At 39.8% G+C, this 22526-nt stretch overlaps 1 protein-coding gene across 2 annotated transcripts in view; it reads right to left on the bottom strand.

Moving 5' to 3' along the window:
* fibcd1b (fibrinogen C domain containing 1b) overlaps nucleotides 1-22526 on the bottom strand; it is a 242341-nt gene that overhangs the window by 167381 nt on the left and 52434 nt on the right. Inside the window, exon 2 of one of the 2 annotated variants that reach the window (XM_041810307.1) lies at nucleotides 9936-10019. The exons of the other annotated variant lie outside the window; for it this stretch is intronic. Coding sequence (XP_041666241.1) covers nucleotides 9936-10019 — 84 coding nt within the window. The remainder of the gene's footprint in view (nucleotides 1-9935; nucleotides 10020-22526) is intronic. 2 annotated transcript variants of the gene reach the window in all.

The raw sequence follows: 22526 nt of genomic DNA, 5'->3' as shown, positions 1-22526 counted from the left end.
TAATCAACCATATTTACAACATTGTTTAATGATGTTTAATAAGCAAGACTTATCACACTCAAGCAAAGTGTTGCTTTAAGTGGGGGAATGTTTCAGCTATTGAGTGAGATACTACGTCCTACATCTTGTCCTCACATATTTAAAAAAAAATCTGTTTATTGTTTTCAGGCTGGAGAGAGTTGCTGCTGCAGCCATGCCCTTCAAAGCTGACTGAGAAGCAGACATGTGTCAAGTGTGAGCTTTGCTATTACACATTCACACCTCCTAACATTGTAGATTTGTAGTATATGTGCAATTTGAAAACTTGTTACCCTCCTGTGTTTGTATTTAACATGGACTGCAGAAAGAATTGGGTAGTTTTTTACAGAGGTCTCACTTGTTTTAAGTTGCTGCAGAAATCACCCAATTTCCTGATACTGCTCTTTAATAATCCGATTAGGTTCATTAGGTCTTCCTATTAGATTATACTGAGGTTTCTCATAAACAGACCTCTAAAGTTTTCATACCTTCGACAGTTTCGGCTGCACTCTGCTGCCTTCCTCAGAAGTGTCACGTGATGTTGCAGTGACGTGTCTGGTCAGCTGATTTATACAGATTTCTTTGGCGCTATCTTCCTATTTGGAGCAGTAGGATGACAGCGCCATCTGCAGTCCAACTTCTTCAGGACTGTATCCCAGGTGTGAGAGAGTTGGTATGCCCCCTTGTCCCGATTTACAGTCTGGTGGGCACATTTTTGGATCTCGATGGCCTCCCTGATCCAGCGGTGGTATTTATTGTTTTATGTGCCAATGACCATTGCCTTGTCCCAATCCATGAGATGGTTCTCTCTCTTGCAGTGGTCTGAGATTGCGGATTTAAGCTGTTCCTGTTGGGCTTGCCGCTTTATGGCTCGGGTGCATGCTCTTTAATAATAAAGGCCTTTCACCAGCATAAGAATGGGGACTTTTATTGTAGTTAATTTCTAAGAAATAGAATTTGTATCTTAAGAAATGCCAAACTTTAGTGGATCAACACTTAAAGATGGGTAGAAAGTCTCAGTATTCACAGCTACTATTAGAGACAAAGTCACAGTTACATCCCACTCCTTTAATCAACCTGGCTTTCAGCGAGACCCTGAGATAAGGTTTAGAATGTGAACCATCTGGTGTGCAGTTCTATTGAAAAAGAGATGTTTTGACACAAAAAATGAGCAGCAGAGGTCGGCAATGCATCATTAGTTGTAATTAGCTAAGAGGGTCTGCAAGGTCAAAAAAAAATCTGATGGCAAATGCAAAAAAGAAAAAAAAACTACATGGTAACTTTGCAGCTACATTTGCTATGTTAGCAACTTGGCTATGTTAGCTACATTGGCATGGTAGCTATGCTATCAGCATAGCTTACACAGCTAACAGAACAACATAAGCTGTGTTAGCTTATGCTAAAATTCCCCAAGCAAGTGTGAAATTGTGCTGAGTTGTGCTGCTTTGTCTGTCTGTATAGTCAGATGGTTTTGACAGATGTTTTTGATGTGCATCGTTGATTCCCCTATGCCCAGCCCACATTTAGGCCCAAAAGGAAGGGCAGGAATCCTGGCTTACCTGGGTCTTGGCCACAGGCTCAAGCAGAGAATCTAACCCCTACATTAGAGTAGTTAAACTTGGGGTTAGTTAAGTTGGACATGCGGGAGGACCTCTACAGGGAGGCGGCAAGGAGGCATCCTAATCAAATATCATCTTTCAATGCAAAGGGGCACAGACTCTGCTCATAGCTCCCCTGAATGTCCTTGCTCCATACCCTTTCTCCAGGGCTTAGTCCAGCCATCCTCCTAAGAAATCTTATTTCAACGGCTTGGCTCTGCAAATATCTTCTTTTCAAGACGTTCTAGCTGCAGACCGTACACGTCTGCATCCACTCTTATAGACCATTCATCTGAGACGCCAAATATTTCAGAACCATAGAGCGGTAAATTGCTGGTGCAACTTTTCCAATTTTTTAAATTCAGCTTTATTCTTAAACAACGTCTGGCAGTTACATTCATAAAATAACCACACTGCAAACATTACAGACTAAGCAACGTTTACTAAATAAAGCAGAGCGAAAGGTCAGAGGTCTAATCTAGGCTTAAATTATGTGTAGACCTGTTGTAGAAGTAATTACATGAACGGTGGCTGGCTTTAGCTTTGGCTAATGCTAACGTAACTACACTGGCTATGTGATTGACGCCACTACATATGTGACCAAAGCTGGTAAAAACTCCTACAAGTCATCAGAGGTCATTTTAGAGGTTTTTTTTTACACATTATGAAAGTGTAGATTCCAAGCTTTCAAATGATGTATCATACACCTTAATCTGAGCATATTTTACAAAGTTATGCTCATTTGAACGTTAACTTCTAGTTTCTGTTTGTTCTGAGAAAAGCGGGCTCAATGTTTCAGGACTTTTCATACCATCAGGCAGGCCAGGTGATGGGTGTGATTAATAGGGCCACATTTACATAAAGTCCACCCAAACCAAGCTTCTGAATCAGACTGGTGACGCTCATTAAAATATTCCCATAGGAAAATCCACCTTCATCAAACTTTCACTGTCAAGTGATCCTGAAGTTGTCCCAAGTCTGTTGATAATTCTTGCCGCTTCTTCATCGTCTCTTCTATTTTTCATCGCTGCAGGGTGCATCTTGAGGCTTGTTGATAAAGGTGATAACTACAAACAGCTGTATGTATGTGCTGGGGGGAGGTGGTGTTTGAGCCATGCAGTTTTTGTTGTCCATCTCAATGGGAGAAACTGGGAACAATGGCAGACTGAGTGGCCAATCATCACCCAGCAGTTTCGCTTTACCCTCCCCTCAATCTCCCCGCAGAAACTCAGAAAACAGGGCATTTTAAAACACAAAATTAATGCTTTTAAATATCACATTTGTGTTACGTTTTTCATTGGATGAGTAGTTTAAATGTCGGACTTGCATAAAATGAGAAAAAAAAAACAAAAAATGATAATTTTAAAGAAAACGACTTCGCTTTTTCTCAACCACCGGAATGTTGACTTGCAGGAACTTTATCTGGCTTTGGTCACATATGTGAATGTAGCTAAGTGAGCTGCAGCAATGTGAAGCTAACTTAAATGTGCCTACATGGCTTACGTAGCCGCTCTGTGAGGTTAGCTGCTTAGTGAGGTTAGCTAATGTAGCCATGTATCTACATAAGCTATGTTAGCTTGGTAGCTATATTAAATATATTAGCTGTAGTAGCTACGTAAGTTACCTACTATGATAGCTATGTTAGCCACTTAGCTACATTAGCTTGGTGCAAGGAAGCTCTGTTATCTACATAGCTTGCACAGCTACTAGAGCTACATAAGGTATGTTTGCTACGTTAGAATGTTTTCAAAGAGTTTGAGCTTTTTTCCTTGTAAACAGACTGTTTACTCCTCTTTATTTAATGTATTATCAGATTTTGCAGGTCAGGTTTTTAAACTTTTACTTTTTGGTACCTTAACCCTTACCTTGACCTATACTCTAGCCCTAAACAGAACTATAATCTGGCTTTATTTCTAAAGTTTTAGTGTGTATTCCTGTTCTGACAGAGATGGCGTCAGATGAATGGTCTTTGAGAGTCGCCATCAGAGCTGCACTGTCTGTAACCAGACCCTTCTTGTTCTTTTGGCTATTATCCAAAGCTCATGACCCGAGGTGAGGGATGGAGGAAGATCGACTGGTAAACTGACAGCTTTCTCTTCTGGCTTAGGTCCCTCTCTACCATCCAGTATGATGTCTGCAATACTGCTGACGTTGCACCAATCAGCCTGTCAATATAACGGTCCATTCTATCCTCCATCGTGAACATGACCCTGAGATACTTGAACTCCTTCATGGGGCAAACACTCACTCCCAAACCTACTAAAGTGCTTAATGCTTTTAACATTGTAGCAGCATGGTGCCCTTGCCTAAAAAAACCTTAGAGGTAAAAGTGGTGAGAAAAAAATGGTAAATTCATAATTCAGTTAAAGTTAGTTCTCAGTCTTTTCAGAGTTACAGCACCTTTTCTTGCAAATGCAGTGCATTTAGGGACACATTTCTGATTTTGCTTTGCAGGGACTTCAAATTAAACGTGTGTTTAGTTAGTAGAACAAGCTTTTTTTTCCCGAGGTCATCCTGACTCAAAGTGAGAAACTGAAGTGAAGGGAGAAAAACAGCCTGACCGAAAGAAGCAGATCCTTTCTCTGCAGCGTTTTTTTTTTCTGTTGGTCCTAAAAATCAAAGACAACAGCAACCTTCTCCATGTCCCTACTGTATAAATCATTCCTCAACTGCAGAGAGAATGAGCTGCGAGCAACCTCTTAACACACTTTTTTTCTTTTTAAATGAGTCTCTCAGTCTCGCAGCAGGAGCCCACTCTGTAATTAGTGGCTGACTCTTACATCCTCTCCTGTCTCTACTCACGCCAAACCATGGGATTCAGGAGGACGGCAAGGGAATTCTGATGGATGGATAGTAAAAGGGATGCTAAGGGAGAGTATTTCTCTGTATGAATATGATCTTGTCTTCCCACGCAGAAGCAGTGGCAGACTGTTCTTGGACGAAAGGCTTTGTCTGCTCATTAGATAAGCAGGAAACCAGCTGAAGTCTGGCCGTTATTCTTGCTCAAAATCTCTCTGTCCTTCACAAATGCAAACACACATATATTTAGATTCATGCAAGGCCGCCCATAAGGGGGGATAAAGAGGGGCGCATTCTGGGGCCCATGGAGGTCAGTAAGACTATGGTCTATTGTAAAGTTAGGGTGTTACCATACTTTACCTAAGTAAAAACCACTCTTATCAAAGCAACAAAAAATGATTTTTCTTTATTTATGCTGTTGTACTAACCCAGCCCCTTTAAAATGTTACAACCCCCCTTCTTAAAACAGAATTATATTTTCTTTGAAAAGTAAAGTCAGACTTCATAGTTGAGCATTGATTTGCATGAACGTTAGGTCATAGAGTAAAAGTGAAAGAAAGTGAGAAATCTGATATGGAAAATAATAACATACAGGCATACATGCATACAAAAAATGGGCTACAAATGACAGAAACTCTGCAAAATGGCAAAAACATGGCAGAAATGGGTTGAAATTGCAGAAAGAAGGAGCAACCATGGGGAAAAAAATGGCAAAAAATAGGCAGAAATAGGTTAAAAATGAGGGCAAAAATGGTAAAAGCTGCAAAAACAGGTGGAAAGTGGCAAAATGGGTTAAAAATTGGCAAAAATGAATTAAGAGTGGCAAAAGAGTGGCAAAAATTGGCATAAGATTGCAAAATAGTGGTAAAAGTGGGTTAAAAATGGCAAAGACGTGGCAAAGAAGTTGGCCAAAAAGGGAAATAAAACAACAAAAATGGGTGAAAAGTGGCTAAACAATGGCATTACAAACAGTAATGATAGGATAAACTAGGCCAGCACAATCAGGAAAGAGTTTTTAAATAGTGGGAAAGTGGAAGGAAAGGGGCAAAAGTGGCAAAAAAAAGTGGCAAAAAATTGGCAAAAAGGAGATAAAACAACAAAAAGGGTTAGAGTTGTGTAGTTAGTGGCAAATAGGTGGCAAACATGGGTAACAACCAGCAAAAATGGGCTATGAGGGGTAAAAAAGGGGGGTAAACTGGGCAGAAATTGACAAAAGTGAGGTAGGAGTGGCTAAAACAGTGGCTAAAATTGCCAAAAAGCATGCAAAATGGGATAAAAACAAAAAAACAACAAAAAGTGGCAAACATGGGTTTGAAGCTGCAAAACAGCAGCAAAAATGGGCATAAAGTAGTGTGAAATGTGTTTACAGTGTCAAAAAATGGGTAAAAGTGGCCATACAGTGGTAAAAACAGACATGGAGAGGCAACAATGTGTTTAAAAAAAAGTAGCAAAATTGGTGACAAACGGCAAAAATGGGTTAAAAGGGGCATTAGGAGTAGCAAAAATGAAAACATGGTGGAAAGGGTCCAAAAAGTATCACAAATAATTCCAACATTAGAGCCCAGTAATAGTTTGGCACACTTTTCAGGTCCAAAACGAGATAACCGTTAGCCAGGATGCTAGCACAAATGCTACTGATCCATAATACATGCATCAATGTCTTCAGTAGAATCACAACTGGAGAGGTGCCCGTCCATGTTTTTTAGGCACCCAGCCAATTCTGTGGGCAGCCCTGGATTCATGTATATGCTGATGACACTATTGTCTACAAAGGAAGTACTTTGCATCGCTACAGCCCAAATAAAACCATCAAAAAGGACAGCCTTTCCTTATCCATTCAATTCTCCTTCATCTTGCGTATCACCTTATCATCAGCATTCGAATCGTTGCTCCTTGCCAAATTTCTGCCACGCAATCAAGCTTCCTTTTTCCTCATGAGTCACAATCATCCCGCTCAGTTCAAAGAATCCACAGGGGTCTAATCCTGTCTAATTCTCATGCATTCGGGTGCTCAAGCTGAGGTTGTGCCATCGCTGCTGCTCGTGGCTAAATGTAATGTGTAATATGCTATAATCTTTTGCACTGCTATCGCCAAAGCGTTGAGAAAGCGGATTGTGATGAAAATCAGAGGCAATGAAATCTAATCCCCTCCGCAGGTGAGAAATCACTGTTCATGCCTTTTTTCTTTTTTGGCTGGAAGGTAGGTTGTAGAGAGGACAAGAAGCATCTAAATGAAGCAGAAAGGGATTTTGTGTACGGGACACTGCTTTTTGGCAGTCTCATTAAGACGTTCATCCACTTCAATGCTGTTTGATGTTTGCTTAAACCTTCAATAACCCACAAAATATAAAGATAGTTTTTCCAGGAAATTCAAGTTTCATTCAGAGCCAAACTATGAGTCAGCTTATCCGTTCAATGCTGGACTTTTATGCCAGAAAAAGTCCAATTTCCTAAAGGTATGAAAGAGGAAATTACAAAGTTAAACTCCATTTGGGTTTGTTGTTATGAGCTCTGAGTTAACATACACAGGAAGGCACTTCCTTCAGCTTATTTATGTTTGATGCAGAGGTTCAAATGTGTTTCAGGCATTTTTTTCCTCGGAAATAAACCCCTCCCCCTACCTCACCAACTCGCAAAGAGACATTGAAACAGAAGGGATGGGTTGACGAAGTGTGGAGACAGAAGGGAAGAAAGAGAGCCTTTGTTTTGGTCTGATAATCTGCTCTAAAAGCTGCATAGTAGGCCTTTAGATATAACTATTTGCTAGTTTTGTTCCTCTATGCAAAAACAAAAAAATGTATTTTGGGGAGATTTGAGACATTTTTGCAACTAACAAGCCGTTTAAATTCATGTGACAAGGTGTGGAAGCACAAAGGTCAGCATGTGGAGGAGGTCAAGACCGGCGGGAGGGATGGGTGAAACAAGCCTTATTCTGACGACCACGGTTAGATAAAAAAGGTCAGTGTTGATCTGTTTTAAAGCTGACATCTTAAGGATGTGTGAACCAGGATTATTTTAGTATACCAGCAGAGTTAGGCACATTTAATTTAAAAAATAATAATTACTTTAATCACCATTAATCTGGTATACCCTTAAATAATCCACTGGAGTTAACCTTAACATTACCTGGTATTATCAAAAAGAAAAAAACAGATTTTGCAATGACAATCAATTTGAGCTCCAATTAAGGGGGCACAATTGCTCAAAATTGCATGTCTCTATACAGACTAACTTTAGGGATATATCCCCACTGTCTTAACTAGAGAGCTTTACACACTGGGTCTGTTATTTTATGATGCACCTTTTTGGGGTTTTTTGGATCCATAATTAAAAAAAAGCATCACGCCATCCATCACATTTACCTTCACTTCAAAAACTCATAGAATGTGGTAAATTGTTTTTTAATATATTGCGAGGCTGTGGCTCTGTCACTCCTTTAAAATCCCTGACAGAGATATTCATGCAGCACCTGCTCCTGTGTTGTGGAGGACAACTTTTTTATTCAGTCTCTGTTATGACCTGTGAGTAGACAACAAACTTCTGCCATTATCTGCTATATATCCATGGTTGATATCCACATAATACACGGGCAAACCACGGCGTTCAAGGTGAGGTTTCAGTGTGAGGAAGAGAGAGAGGGGAGGGTCGTGGGGTGAGTAAGGAAGAAAGAATGAAGCCGCAGGCACTGATCTGAATCATCAATCACCCATTTAAATGACTTGGACTAATACATAAAATTGAACCTGTTCCTAAAAAATTAATGACGGATGAAAATTTCAGGATCAGTGTGCAAACATAATCAGAATGACATGAGCCTGATTTCATTCTCTAATGTGCAAAACATTCAGACGAATAAAATTGACTCAGTGTGCAAAGAAATTAAGACAAGGTGAAAAATCGAATCCACTGGCCTGATGTGTCTTTCCTAAATTGACCTAGTAAGAGGTGATGTCACATTCACTGTTATGATGATGTTATGCCAAGCAAAGTTATAATAGTTTGGAATTTTTCATTCTTTTTTTTTTTATTTCATTTTTCACTTACTGTTTCTTTTTCAGTTTAGTTTAAATTACTTTTTTTTAATTGCTGGCTTGTTAGATAGTTTCATTTTTTTGCAAAAAAAAAAAAAACCTTTGTTTTAGTTTAGTTTTTGTTAGTTTAAAGGTCAGGGCTGAGTGATCATTGTACATTTTTAAAAACACATTCTAACCGGCTATTTTTCACTTATCATTTATTTATTTAAAGATGATGTTTGAATACAACTCCAGACAAGAAACTACCATTGCTCTAAGTCTTAACAAATCAGATCAGGCCATTCTACACTCCTCTGGCTTGGAAGTAGGTGCCAGTCAATATGGGGTGCCAAAGACTAAAACTATGGATATTTTGTCTCTATTTTATTTGTTAGCTTTCTAAGCACATTATACAGTTTTTGCTATTTTTGTTTTTTGGTTAAGCTTAGTTTTTATACAGTTTTAGTTAACTGGAATGATTTTCACATCAAGTTTTAGTTTTTTAGTTAGTTTTAGTTAACAATAAAATCCTTGGTGCCAAGCCTCTTCCATTTGAGAATTATGGAGGCCACTCTGCTCTTGGGAACCTTCAGAGCAACAACATTTTTTTTTGCAGCCTTCTCAAATCTGTTAACCTTGCAAAGCAGATGGATATGCCCATTTCCTTGTTTCTTCTTGCAAAGCTCCCGTCTGAACCGTCTGGGCCCAGTTAAGGCTGATTTATCCTGATTTATGCTTCTGCGTACGCCGTCGACGCAGCACCGTCATTGACCATTTGAAGTTCTGCATCGAGGAAAAGCGTCGCTCTGCAATTCACCATCATGCCACTAGGGGCGTGTGGCTGTGTGTGTGTGTGTGGTGTTTCAGAGGGGTCACATCCAAATCCTTGATTATCTTCTGGTCACAGTAAACAATGGCGACCGAGGTGGAGCGGGTGTGTTTGGAGTTGGAGCTCATCGATATTGATGAACAAATTCTTTTGTCGCAAATGTTGAAGCGCAGGCCACAGGGAAGACGTTGTGCTGATGTGTGAAACAAATCCATCTGGCGTGTCAGGTTAATAAAGGGCAGAAATGACTAAATTATGACTAAAACTTAAACTCATAATCTAAAGACTAACACTGAGACTAAAATCAAAAATAGCTGCAAAAATCAACACCGGGCAGAGGGTCTGAATACCCATGAAAATGTAAGATTTTATTTTTCATTTTTAATAGATTAACAAAAATTTTGTCAAAAAAACTTTGTCACGATTGAGTACTGAATGTAGATTAATGAGAATAAAAATGAATTTTTTCGACTGTAGCATGAGGCTGCGACACAACAAAACTAAAACAGTGAAGGGGGTCTGAATACGTTCTGAATACACTGTAAACCAGTGTATATTTTAGATTTTTAATAGCTTGACATATCAGGAATGGTGACAGCCCTAACACTGACAATGAAACCCTTAAGCTATGAACGCTACTGGGACACACAATGGTTTATTTTGATGACAGGGCCTTACCTTGGCCGGGGTCTCCCTGGCAGTTTCTGAGTCTGACCAGCGGTGTTTGAGCTGGGAGGAGCTGGGCACACACTCACAGAACGTCTGCATGGGACAAACAGACAGGGGCACCAGTGTTTGTGGCGTTTGTTCAAGTCACATGTGCCATCAAGCATGCATGCACATGGGCACAAACACACACTAGTATGCATGCATGCACAAATACGCACAGAGACACAAAAGGGGTTTTGGATGTTTGTTTAAATAAGCGTAAAAACCAAAGAACTGGGTACAGAACGTTCTCACAGCCAAACCCTCGAATCACATATAACATTTCACCGCATTGTTGAGAGATGAATGGTGCTAGCGCTGATAAACCACAACCACCTACTCATGGACACATTTCATGACATAGACAGATCTGAGCGGGCATGTGCATATCTCAAAGACATCAGTGAATTCAATATGACAGGCTCAGTGCAACGTCTCAGAGATGGCTTTGCAAGATCCTCAGTACACTGAGTCCTCCTACTCCTGATGAAAAGAAAGGAAAGAAAGCATGTCATTGAAAGCAGAGTGGTGCAGCACGTGTGTCACAGCAGGCATTCTCATATGCAGGTAGGTGTGGGTGTTTGCTAACAATATCTCCACATAATGCTCCAGTGTACATGGGAGTTTGTCTGGGAGTAGTTCTGTCTGCAGCTGCTCAGATAAAAACCAGAGTAATTATGAGAGTGGGGGCTTTCTAACAGCTCCAGGAGAGCACGACCTTAAACACCGCTGCTCCTGATGTGGAATTGCTCAATTAGCCTGAGACAATAACACCAGCGCTTAAGCACACACATGTGGGCATACAAGCACACGCAAATGCATACTTAAAAACTGCTGCATATTAATGTGTTTGCTCTGGTGTCAAAGCTTGTTTGCATGTGTACGTGCATGATAGAACGTAATGACTCGGCCCTCTCTCACTAGCATGTTGTCAAATATGGCTACTCGGTAAATGGCTTCCAAATCTGCGGGTGCCCGTCCTGTGACATTCCTGTAATTGTCCTGCTTCTCGGCCGGTTTGCTGTGAAGTCAGTTGACATTGAATCAAAGGCATGAAAGTCTGCTTTCGTCACAGTTTGGGGTGATGCATGGGTCAAGCAAAAGTGGGGTTCTGATTCAGAAAGCTTCTATTCCATCAACCATGCAGTCCAGATGGGTCACTTAAAGGAAGCCGACGTTATTTTTCTTCTCTAAAAGTTATGTAAAATAATCTCAAATGGTTCTGTAAGTAATATGGTATACATAGTGTACTTAAGTTACAAAACAAGCACCCTAGTTTATAATTAACATAAGTACAGCACCTATAAAGAAGTGTTCACCCCCCTTGGATGTTTTACACTTTCACTGATTTTATAAATCAATCATGGTCAATAGAATTTGGCTTTATTTTTAGGAGGGATCAGGTGTGATCAACCCTATCCAAGTCCAGCCACAAATTCTCTCTTGGACTGAGGTCTGGGCTTTGACTCGGCAAATTACCTTGATGTCTTGAAACCATTTCTGTGTAGCTTTTGTCGTATGCTTTCAGTCATCGTCTTGCTGAAGCATAAATTTTCTCCTAATCCATAGACCTCTTGCGGACTGAACAATATTGTCCTCCAGGTTTTTCCTATATTCTGCACCATTCATTTTAACGTCTACCTTTACAAGCCTTCCAGGGCCGGCTGCTGAGAAGCATCCCCGCAGCATGATGCTGCCACCACTGTACCTCACAATAGGGATGGTGTGTTTGTGGTTGTATGTAATGTTGAAAATCCCCCTTATCTACAATTCCCTGCTGCCTGGCTGTGTGAGAACCCCCCCCCCTCCTTCTCTGACACCTGTTACCTGCATGGGCGGGGCTTGAGAGCCAATAAAGTTAGCCAGCTCACCTGTGTAGTTCCTCTGTGAACAAAGGAGCTGGCTGCAGGATGTGAAAGTCCTCTACCAAATAGTTTGAATGGAGTACTTCAAAGTTGAGTTTTCTTTTGATTGAAATATTCATAGACTTTATTAGTATTTCTAATAAAGTCTGTCATATTTTAATAATGGTATGAGAATGACTGTATTAATTGTTATCAGATAAATCAGTCAAACTATTAACAAAATAAAATTCCCTTTACTAGCTCCTCTGATGTATTCTTTGTTCTAACTGACAAACCATTGAGCTGTTACCCTTTAACTCCATCCTGACAGTTTTGCTTTTAACTTTTCACTTAGTGCTTTCCCATGTTTTTAAGCCCCTTTTTCCAATGGTTATGTCTGAATTTCATCCTAAAGCCACCACCCTTAACCCGCTTCCATTTCTGTTGCATGTAAGCAAACAGCGTCCTTCTAAAACTGAAGAAGGCCAAACTCCCCCAGAAACTGCCGATGAACTTTTACAGAAGCTCAGTGGAATCCATCCTGACACACTGCATGACTGTGTGGTACACCAGCTGCACTGCTGCAGAGAGGAGAGACCTGCACCGTGTGCTGAGAGCAGCTCAGCGCATTGTCGGGATGGAGCTACCACACCTCGAGTCAGTTTACACCACCAGGATGGAGAGGAGGGCTGCCAGCATAATGAGGGACAGCACACACCCTGGACACTCCCTGTTTAACCTGCTGCCTTCTGGCAAGCGGTTTAGGACAATAAAATCAAACGCCAATAGTTTTTACCCCTGCGCAGTGGCCTCCATCAAACCACTTCTCTCTGCACTAGGACTGAAATAATAACATTGCACTATGACTCAGAATTGGAAAAATTTGCTGATATGCCTCAGTCACTATGTCCACCTCAGTCACTTTATCCATTTCACAATGCTGCTCTGAAACATGCATGCAAGGTGCTGCTTTTTAGCTTTTTAGCTATTTTTGTTTTTGGTGTCCAGAGTTTGGTGTCCACCAAACATAGTGTCTTGTCTGAGAGACAAAAAGCACCATTTTTGTCTCATAAAAACAAAGAACTTTCTTCCACTTGACCATGGAGTCTCCCACATGCCTTTGGCAAACTGTAGTTGAGATTTAATCATTTATGGCAACAGTGGCTCTCTCTGCCTTTCTCCTATGAAGCTTTGACTGGTGAAGAACCTGTTTTATGCAGAGTCTCTCCAATCTCAGCTGCTGAAGCTTAAAACTCTGTCAGAGTAATCAAAGGTGTCTTGGTGGCCTCTCGAGTTCTCAGGGTGTTCCTTTGTCTTTATGGTGTAATGGTAGCAAGGAATACTGATTAACCAGAAATGAACCTTCCAGATACTACAGTCACTTGAGACACATTCACTGCAAATTGTGAGACTTCTAGTAACAATTAGCTCAACCTCTGTTGAATTAGGTCAGTCACTTTAAAGGGGGGATTTAACCTTACATATTTTTGTTTGATTGACATTACATTGTAGAAATCTGTTTTCACATTGACATTAAAGAGTTTTTTTTTTTTTAAATATAATTTTAGCCAAAAAGACCAATTTTATTGACCACGATTGATTTATAAACTCATTAAAAGGGTAAAACATCCAAGGAGAATGAAAAGTTATTCTAGGCACTGTATGCATCATCCATCAAGGTTTTAAAACCCTTAAAATCTCGACTGCTGCTGCAGAGTTCAGCGATATTTCCCTTTGATTTGAGCAGTTTCTAGCAACACCTCTCATCCTGCAGCCATTTCATTCACTTCTGATACTAAAAATATGTCATATTTGTTCAAATACTGCAGACACATCTCTGTGTAAGCGTGTTTACGTCGGTGCAGCTTTGTAGCAGAGTTTGTCTTTGTGCCAGTTGTCAGTGATTTGCTGTGTATGCAGCTCACACTGTCGTTGTTATGATGGCTGACCAATAGTTCACCCTTCTGCTCCGAGCATTCTCTCCCAATGTGTAGACAGCAAGAGCGGTAGGAATAAAGAAGGTAGCAGGAGAAAAAGTGCAGAGAGGTGGGGGGAGTTGGTGGAGGGAGATCACAGAGAGGTGTGCTGAATTCTAATGAGCAGCCTTAGGGTCAGCGATAGAAATCTATGTCTGTTCTGCCTAAAACATCGCAGCTGTCTGCGCTGGCAGAACACAGAGGAGCTACAGAGCGGCCATTGCTAAATAAACACTGAGTCCACAGTGAAGAGGCAAAACAAACTAACAACTAGAAAGTAAATGGAGGCAAATTTGTATGCTAGGAAAACTAAAAAATGCATTTGCACAAATTCACAGGTGCGTGTTTGAACCAACAAAGACAGGCCCGGAGATTAAAAAACATCACTCACATATGGACACAAACAGAACAGAGGTTGTGTGCAGCAGCTGCAACCCACTCAGATCCCTGACACAGTCCTCCCATTACCCTGAACAGCACGTATCCCAGCTTTAGTTTGTTCATCCCTCTGCCCGCTAATGCTCACATTGGGGATCTTTGGCTGTTTGAACACACAAACATGCACACACACACAAACACTGACATGCCAGTATCTGTGGGGCTTCTTGTTGGCAGCCGTCCCGGTGCGGGCATGACTGCTTGGCGGTGTTTGTCTACTCCTAATCTGTCTCCACAAGCTGCACCAGCGGAGAGGATTTACACTTAATAGAATATTTGGGCTTTTTTATTGGTCGGACCTTACACGCTGAATCCTATCTGATGAGGCACGTCTTAGAAGACAGGAAGGGCTCAGACTCATCCTGGGTGTGAGGGAGTGCATACGTGCCTTCTTTTTTAAACAGTCTATCGCTGTGTTTGCATGTGCCAAGAGTGCATGCAACAACCCCAGCACTATCTACGATATTTGTTTGGATGCGTTGTTCTTGGGATATATTGTCACTAAAAACCTTAATGTGTGTCTGAGTGTGCATGCATGCATGTGTGAGACAGGGCGCTTCAACAAGGTGTGTTTAAACCTTCTGCTCTCTAAGCTGACAGAGTGGAAGAGGCTTTGCATACATTCACTGGTGGGCTTACTGATCATTTAACAGGACTAGCAGACGGCCAAATGAGGGGAACTTGACTGGAAGAAAGAAAAATTGAGGGAAAAGAGGAAGAAGACTGTTCAGCTGGAGTTGTGCATGGATGGCTACATATGAGATCATTTTAACCCTTTATAGGGCACTCACTGGCATACTTATACATACATTATCAAGGCTGCCTGTAAGGGGGGATAAAGGGGCAGGCTTTCTAGGGCCGAGCCAAATGGGGGGCCCAGGGAAGTCTGCAAAATCATGATCCATTGTAAAGATAACCTGAGATAATAATATTTTCTAACCTGAATAATAACCACTCTTACCAAAGCAACACATTTTTTTTTATTATTCTTGTTTTAGCATAATCTAGCCTTTTTCAAAATGTAAACCTGTTTTCATAAAACTCATTACCTTTTATTAGTGATGTAACAGTGTGAAAGGGCACACTGAACTAAATGATAAGGACAGTAATGTTAGACTTCATAGCTGGGCCATAATGTGGAAAAATGTCAAGATGCAAAAAAAAAAGTGGCAAAAAAGTGGTACCAATGGGCAAAAATGGGTAAAAAGTGACAAAAACATGCAGAAGTGGACAAAATGTACAAAAATAGGTGAAAGGTAAATGGGTTAAAAACAGCAAAAAATGGGCAACATATTGTAATGATTGCTAAAGTAGGCAAAAGTTGCAACAAGATGTTGCAGAAATGGGCAAAAAGTGGCAAGGAAATTAAAAATCTGGGCAAAAAGAGGCAAAATGAGCAAACAAAAAAGTTTCAGAATGGGTGAAAAGTGGCAAAAAAGTGATAAAACTGGGTAAAAACTCTAAAAATAAGTGATGAAAAACGGGCAAAAAATGGTGAAAAGCAGCAAAAAGCATCTTTGGAGAAAAAATGGCAGAATTAGGTGGCAAAAAAATTAATGTGGCAGAAATGGGAGAAAAGGGGAAAAATGGATTAAACTGCATAAACAATCCAAAAAAATAGAAAATAAAAAATAAAAAATAAAAATAGAAAATAGGCAGAATGGCAAAAATGGGTTAAAAGTGGCAAAAAGACATGGGAATGCTGGATGGAAAAATTGGTTCAAAAGTACCGCAAATAAATAATTTAAGCATCTGAACCCAATAATAGCGACACACTTTTCAGCTCTAACATGAAGTAACTGTTAGCCAGGATGCTAGCATCAATGCTACAGATCAAACACACATACAGTGACATCACCAATAAATCACAATTGGAGGGCCCATTCTCTCAGTTTTCAGGGGCCTAGCCAACTCTGTGGGCTGACAGTGTCAGAGTTTAGGATGACCATCTCACAACAGGACTGCTGCTACGACCCACGCAAAATGACCAACCAATGGGAATGCAGGAAGAAATGACATGACGATAAACGCGACACTTGTGCTAACAAACATGTTAGCATTAGAATGGAGACAATTCCAAAACCAAAGTTTGTGGGATTCCAACAAGAAGGAAATTCTTGATATCAGATATTTTTTTAAGCATGAATGCTACAATTAGAACATCCTTAAATCCACCAGAGTCTCAGCTGCAGTGCATGAAGCCAGTCACTGTTTACATTATGACTGCATGGATGTTTCTAAAAGATATTTGACCTTTGTTCCTCAGAGTCAACTAATCTAACTCCAAACCAGGAGTTGAAGTCTCTGACAATCTTGAGGTGAAACTATAACAGGCTCTTAAAGTTGTTAAGTAACAATTACAAAGTAACTGTCACTGATTTTGCAATTAAAACCTTGAAGTGTGTGGTACCTTACACATGTACTAATGAATTTCTATATAATGATCTAAACTAATGATGCATTTCCAATGAAATGTAATGACCTACATGTATGTTGAGTCCAACGATCGGCTAGTTTCCTTGAAGGGGACACAAAAGCAGTAAGTGATATGGACTGTTCAGTAAAAGTGATAATTAGTTCTTGGTTATGTGCTATTTAGCGGGAGATAGTTAATCAGGAACGGTTCAATGAGAATTGGTCTGCAGATTCACATATAATGAGATTGATTTAGAAACTAATTAGATACTCAGCTGATGCCATGACACTGCTAGGTCAAGTATTGAATGGATATGTAATTCAGTCTTTAGCAGTTGGTTCTTGTGTGCTTTACTTTGTAATTACTCAAAGGTCTGTGCAACTTAACGTTTACTTCATGTTTTAACTAGGAAGCCAAGTTATGCAATCAGAATTACCATTTCGTGTTCGTTATTGCACATAGATGTTTCAAACAATTTTTAAAAAGGAAGCTAATGTAAAAATGTTAAAACATGATAAACATGGTTGAGTTCAGTTTCAGATTAGTAAGAGTATACAGCCTTGAATACTTCTGAATAACAGGCCAAATACCCCAGGGGCTTTTATTCTGAAATGCTGACTGTCCTAGGTAAGTATGCCAAACTATTTAAACTAAACAAGTTTGTTTGATATACATGTAATAAAAATGACGAAGATTTCTAATTAAAAACAGAAAAGCTACTTTTGCTGCATTGCTGTAGCTTAGCTTGCTACTTTTTTCCTGGGCTACATTTGGTGTGAAGATTTTTCTGCAGTAATTCTACGCTTTGCTCCATTTGTGCATTTGAAAAATCCCACAAAATAAACCTCTCATGGACTGATGGTAAATAAATATGATGTAGAGCCCTCTATGGTGCCCTCTAGGTTGGCAGAATTACTCAATATGCCAAGTAGTTGCCCTCCAAGAGGGCAAAACTTGACAAGTGTGCCATCCAAGTTGGAAAAATTAGACAAAATGCCCTCTTTGGCACCGTGTAAGAGGGCAAATTTGACAAGACGCTATTTAGGATTCACTCTAAATGGACAAAATTTGACAAGCTGCCCTCTACAGCGGGCAACATGCAACAAAGTGCCCTTTTTGGCGCCTTTGTAGTCGGCAAATTTAACTAACTGTGTCTTTGGTGTCCTGTAAGTGGAAAAAAAAAATCTTTGACAAAAATTCTTTGGTGCACTCTAGGTGCAGTAAATTAGACGATGCAACCACTAGGCACCCTCCAAGTGGGCAAAACTTGACAAAGCGTTCTTAATGGGGTCATCCATGTTGGCAAAATTTGACAAAGTGCCATCTAAGACCCTCCTCTGAATAGACAAAACAAGACAAAGTGCTTTTTTTGGTGCATCACAAGTGGGCAATATTTTAAAAAGGCCCTCTTTGTTGCCCTTTAAATAGAAACATATCTAACAAAGTGCCATCTTTGGTGCCCTCCAAGTGGGCTAAATTTGACAAGGTGTCCTTAACGGGGTCATCAAAGTTGGCAAAATTTGACAAAGCACCAAATTTGATTACCTCTGAATGGACAAAATTAGATGAAGTGCTGTCTTTGGTGCCCTGTAAGCGGGTTATTTAAAAAAGACCCTCTTCGGCACTCTTTGAATTAAAAAAAAATGAACTAAGTGCCCTCTCTGATACCCTGTAAGTGAAAACAGTTTGACAAGGCACCATATAAGATCCCCTTCAAGTCGACAAAACATGGCAAGTGCCCTCTTTTGTGTCCCTTACGTGGGCATGATTTTACAAAGTGCCCTCTTTGGCGCCCTGGTAATAGACAAAATTTGCCTCATAAGTGGGCAACATTTACCAATTCCCCCATGTGGTGCCCTATAATTAGAAATTATTGTCGAAGTGCCCTCTTTGATGCCCTGTAAAAAGACAAAATTCTACAAAGTGCTGTCTTTGGTGCAGATCAGAGCAAGATTTGACAAAGTTCCCTCTATGGTGCACTGTAAGTAGACAAAATTTGACAGTGACCTCCTTGTCGCCCTGTTGGCAGAAAGAAATTGACAAAGCGACCTCATGTAATGGGTAAAGCATGATAAAGAACCCTCTTATTGGGTGAAACCTGACAACCCCTCTGGAGAGAACACGTCCTATAGTGGAGAAAATGCAATCAAGTGCCATGAAATACATTTTCCTTACTTTTGTATCTTTGAAAAATAAATTGATAAATATGATACGTTATATTACAGAGTTAACTTGGGTTAAAACATATTTTAAAACAAAATATTAACCAGGATGTCTGACAATTTGACGATCAATATTTGATCATTTTTTGTGTGCTGGTGTCCCACCACTTGAAGCAGGCCTTTATTTTAGTATTTACACCCCTGCCCCTCATGCATCCTGAGTCCGCCACTTCTTAGCTCAGTGACTTGGCCAACACGACCTCTCTTTTAGATTTAAAGTACAAATGGTTTCCCCAGCTTACTTGAAATAAAGAAAATACAGTCTCTCTACAGTAGATATAACTGTAATTACAGTCATCGGCATGTATTGTTTGAAACAGTTGAGTTTAACTGGTGTAAAATACTCAAAGAACCACACAGGTTAGACAAACCACAAAATAGAAGGCTAAAGAAAATTGTTTTCTTTGATGAAACTGAATGAAAGTCAAAGAACCATCAGCAGAAGATCGTCTCACGGGCAGCAGAAAATGATGAGGGTGGTATTTATCTTGCCAGTGTCTATATTGTGTTCTGCCGACCGCAGAGATTTTGGTCTGTGTATTTTAGAGGACACACGGTGCCATTGTGAATGTGATGGGCATGGCAGCTTTTACAGACATCAAAGGAAGTAGTCCCTGTGCAGCTGATGGTGGATGACACTGCTGGACACATTTTTCTTGGATTACTTGGCCACTGGCACATAAATAATGGTTACACAGGGAACCAGGAGGGACAATGCTGTGATTTGGTGGCACTACTAAGAGCGGTAGGTGGTGTGAGTCATCTCACAGGTCTACTTTTCATGCCTTCTGTATATATATAATATATATATATAATATATTTATGCTTTTGTCAAAAATGTCCTTTTCAGCTGCTTTCAACTAAACTGAGTTTTTAAAAGAGAAAGAAAAGAAATACCCATGAGCGGTTTTCTGAGGTTGTGTAGAGTTGAAATGTTCTTTTTTTCTGCCCTTGCTGTTTGATTAAATCTGCGTGGAGATTCCTTATTTGTGGGTGTGAGGAAAAAAGAAGTCCATTAGGAAACAAAAGCATTACATGAGCTCATAAGTATGGCTGTAAAATGTGAATGTGTGGAGGTGGCCTGGTTGTTTGTCTCTATGTGAGTGACTGGCAATCAGTCCAGGTGGACCGCGTCTCTCATCCAATGACTGCTAGGATTGGCTCCAGCCCCCGTGACCCCATACGGCAGGGGTCAATCACAGCAGGGGCCGGATTCTGGATTCAGGTCCAACCAGAGGGCCTAACAGGATCAATATTTAACCATATAATGTTAACCTTATTTTCACCAGAAAAGAATTATGGGGGTAAAAACTTGGCACTAATGATAAATGATTTTGCGATTAAAAGGTGAACATGATAAGTTTAAAACTAAAAAGTCAAACTTATAAGTTTAAAGGGTAAAACATGACATTCAAAGTCAAAATTATGTTTTAAAAAGACAAAATATGAGATAGAATACAGAAACCATGAATAAAAGTCAAAACCTGAGATAAAATTCAAAATTGTGATTTTGAACAGCCAAAATATGAGGTATACATCGAAATCATGAGTTTAAAATGTCAAAATATAAAAAGATTAAAAATCATAATTTTTTTTAAGGTAAAAAAATAGATAAAAGTTAAAGTTAGGAGTCAAAACACGAAGATAAAAGTCGAAATCATGACTTTAAAAGGTCAAAATACAATTTAAATTTTTAAATTATGAATCTAAAAGGTAAAAATATGAGATTAAAAGGTCAAAGTTATGAGATGTAAAGAATAAAATATTAGGATAAAAAGTCAAAACCATAACTTTTAGTCATAACTGTGAGATGCAAAATTTTTATGACTCAACAAGGACCTTTTTAATCATCATGGTTAAGTTTACATTTTTTTACTGGAGGAAATCTGCAGACCTCATACTGGTGGGCCAGTTCTAATGAAAATATTATATGATCTTGTGGGCCAGGTATAACTGCACCACGGGCTGGATTTGGCCACCGGGCCTTGAGTTTGACACCCCTGCCGTACAGGATAAGAAATGTAGAGAATGGATGGATGGATGGATGGATGGATGGAAAATTCAGGGTTCAGGATTTAATTTTATTGTGAGTACATAAAACTGTATAATCTATAAATCTTTATAAAGTTAAAGTACATCTGTGAATTAATTAGGGTCTTTTAATTGAAGTCTTTGAGAATTAAAAAAAATGCTAAATAACCCTTTTCCTATGTTGTCTCAATAATTTAAAAAAAATGCACTCAACAATGTGTATCTACTAGAGCCGTTGGCATTAATGCATTCATTATGAGAAATTAAGGTCCAACGTTGTTTTTTTTGTGAACAATCACATATTTTTCTTTTCAGTCCATAAGAAATTCATATTTCTGTGGATGAGTTCATCTCATAATTTTCAATTCCTTATTTTCTTTCAAAATAAAAGCAAGAAATTACCCCTCATTTATCCAAAGATATCTTAGTTTCCCCAAACTTCTCTTGTACAGTCCAATAATCAGGCTGCAAAGTTTAAGCACTTTAATTGGCACAAAGCGATTCGGTCGTACGGTATGATCTGATGTTCCACCACGACCGTTAGAGAGTCGGGGGGAAGTCGCACAGTGTACGCCCAGTTTAAGTGATCCACACTCTATTATTGGTCAAACCTCTTCAATTGAGTTAAAGCCTGTTTTTTTCTAGCACTAAAGCTAGAGCTTAAGGCCTAATTTCATCCATCATGTCTGTATCCACCTCTTCACAGCTATGGTCCAACAAGAAAAGCCAAAAGAAGTCAGCACCCTCTGATGGATTAAAAGGAAATAATACTGTTATAGGTATTTTCATCATGTTGATTAAAGTTGTCCATTTTTGTATTGGTTTTGAAATCAGTCTTTGTAGAACATCAATTCATGACCAAAGTTGTCTCGAGACACTTTACAAAGAGGGCAGGTCTAGACCCAGTTGTTATAAAGTGAAATACCTAAAATTAGTAATATAGCGAGATTAAAACAAGAAGGGGCAATATTTTTATTTATAAAAACGAACACTCCACCATGCTTCATGGGAAAAACCTTGCTGATCTTGTTCTCTCACTGTTGAAGCATCCCCATATTTGAAAGTGTCCCTGGGTAAGGCTGCATACTCGAGTCCCATTCAAACTCTAAAAATTCACAAAACCCAATCAAGTGCATCAGCTCAAACAGACGTATGCAAACAGAGAGAGAAACGTTCGTCACCTTCAAAACAATAGAGAGAGAGAGAGAGAGAGAGAGAGAAAGAAGAGGCCTGCGGGAGACCGAGGAGATGACTTCAATCCTAAGAGACAAATCACCCGCTCTCCCCTCCACTGCTTGTCCTTGGCGCTCCCACTTCGCAATCGGCCACACATACTAGGAGTGTCACCCACCGTCCCTGAGGCGCAGGCGTGCACACACAGGAATGCAGAAACATGTCACCTCTGCCGCCATTATAAAGCACACAATCTCTGTGAGGTCAGGATGGCTGCTTCGTGAGCGTGAAGTGAAACAGGAAGATTGAAAGAGGGCTTTCAATTTCGCACGGGTGTTACGGCATATATTGTTACCTCTCTTTTCTGTGGACACAGATGATCTGATACAGTTCACTGTTCTGCCTGCTTATCTAATGTACATTCATTAGAGCCTGATACAACACAGCTCCTAACGTGTAGG

Source organism: Cheilinus undulatus, linkage group 17 (genome assembly GCF_018320785.1).
Source record: "Cheilinus undulatus linkage group 17, ASM1832078v1, whole genome shotgun sequence".
Classification (NCBI taxonomy): Eukaryota; Metazoa; Chordata; class Actinopteri; order Labriformes; family Labridae; genus Cheilinus; species Cheilinus undulatus.
This window is presented reverse-complemented; position numbering and strand designations above follow the sequence as displayed.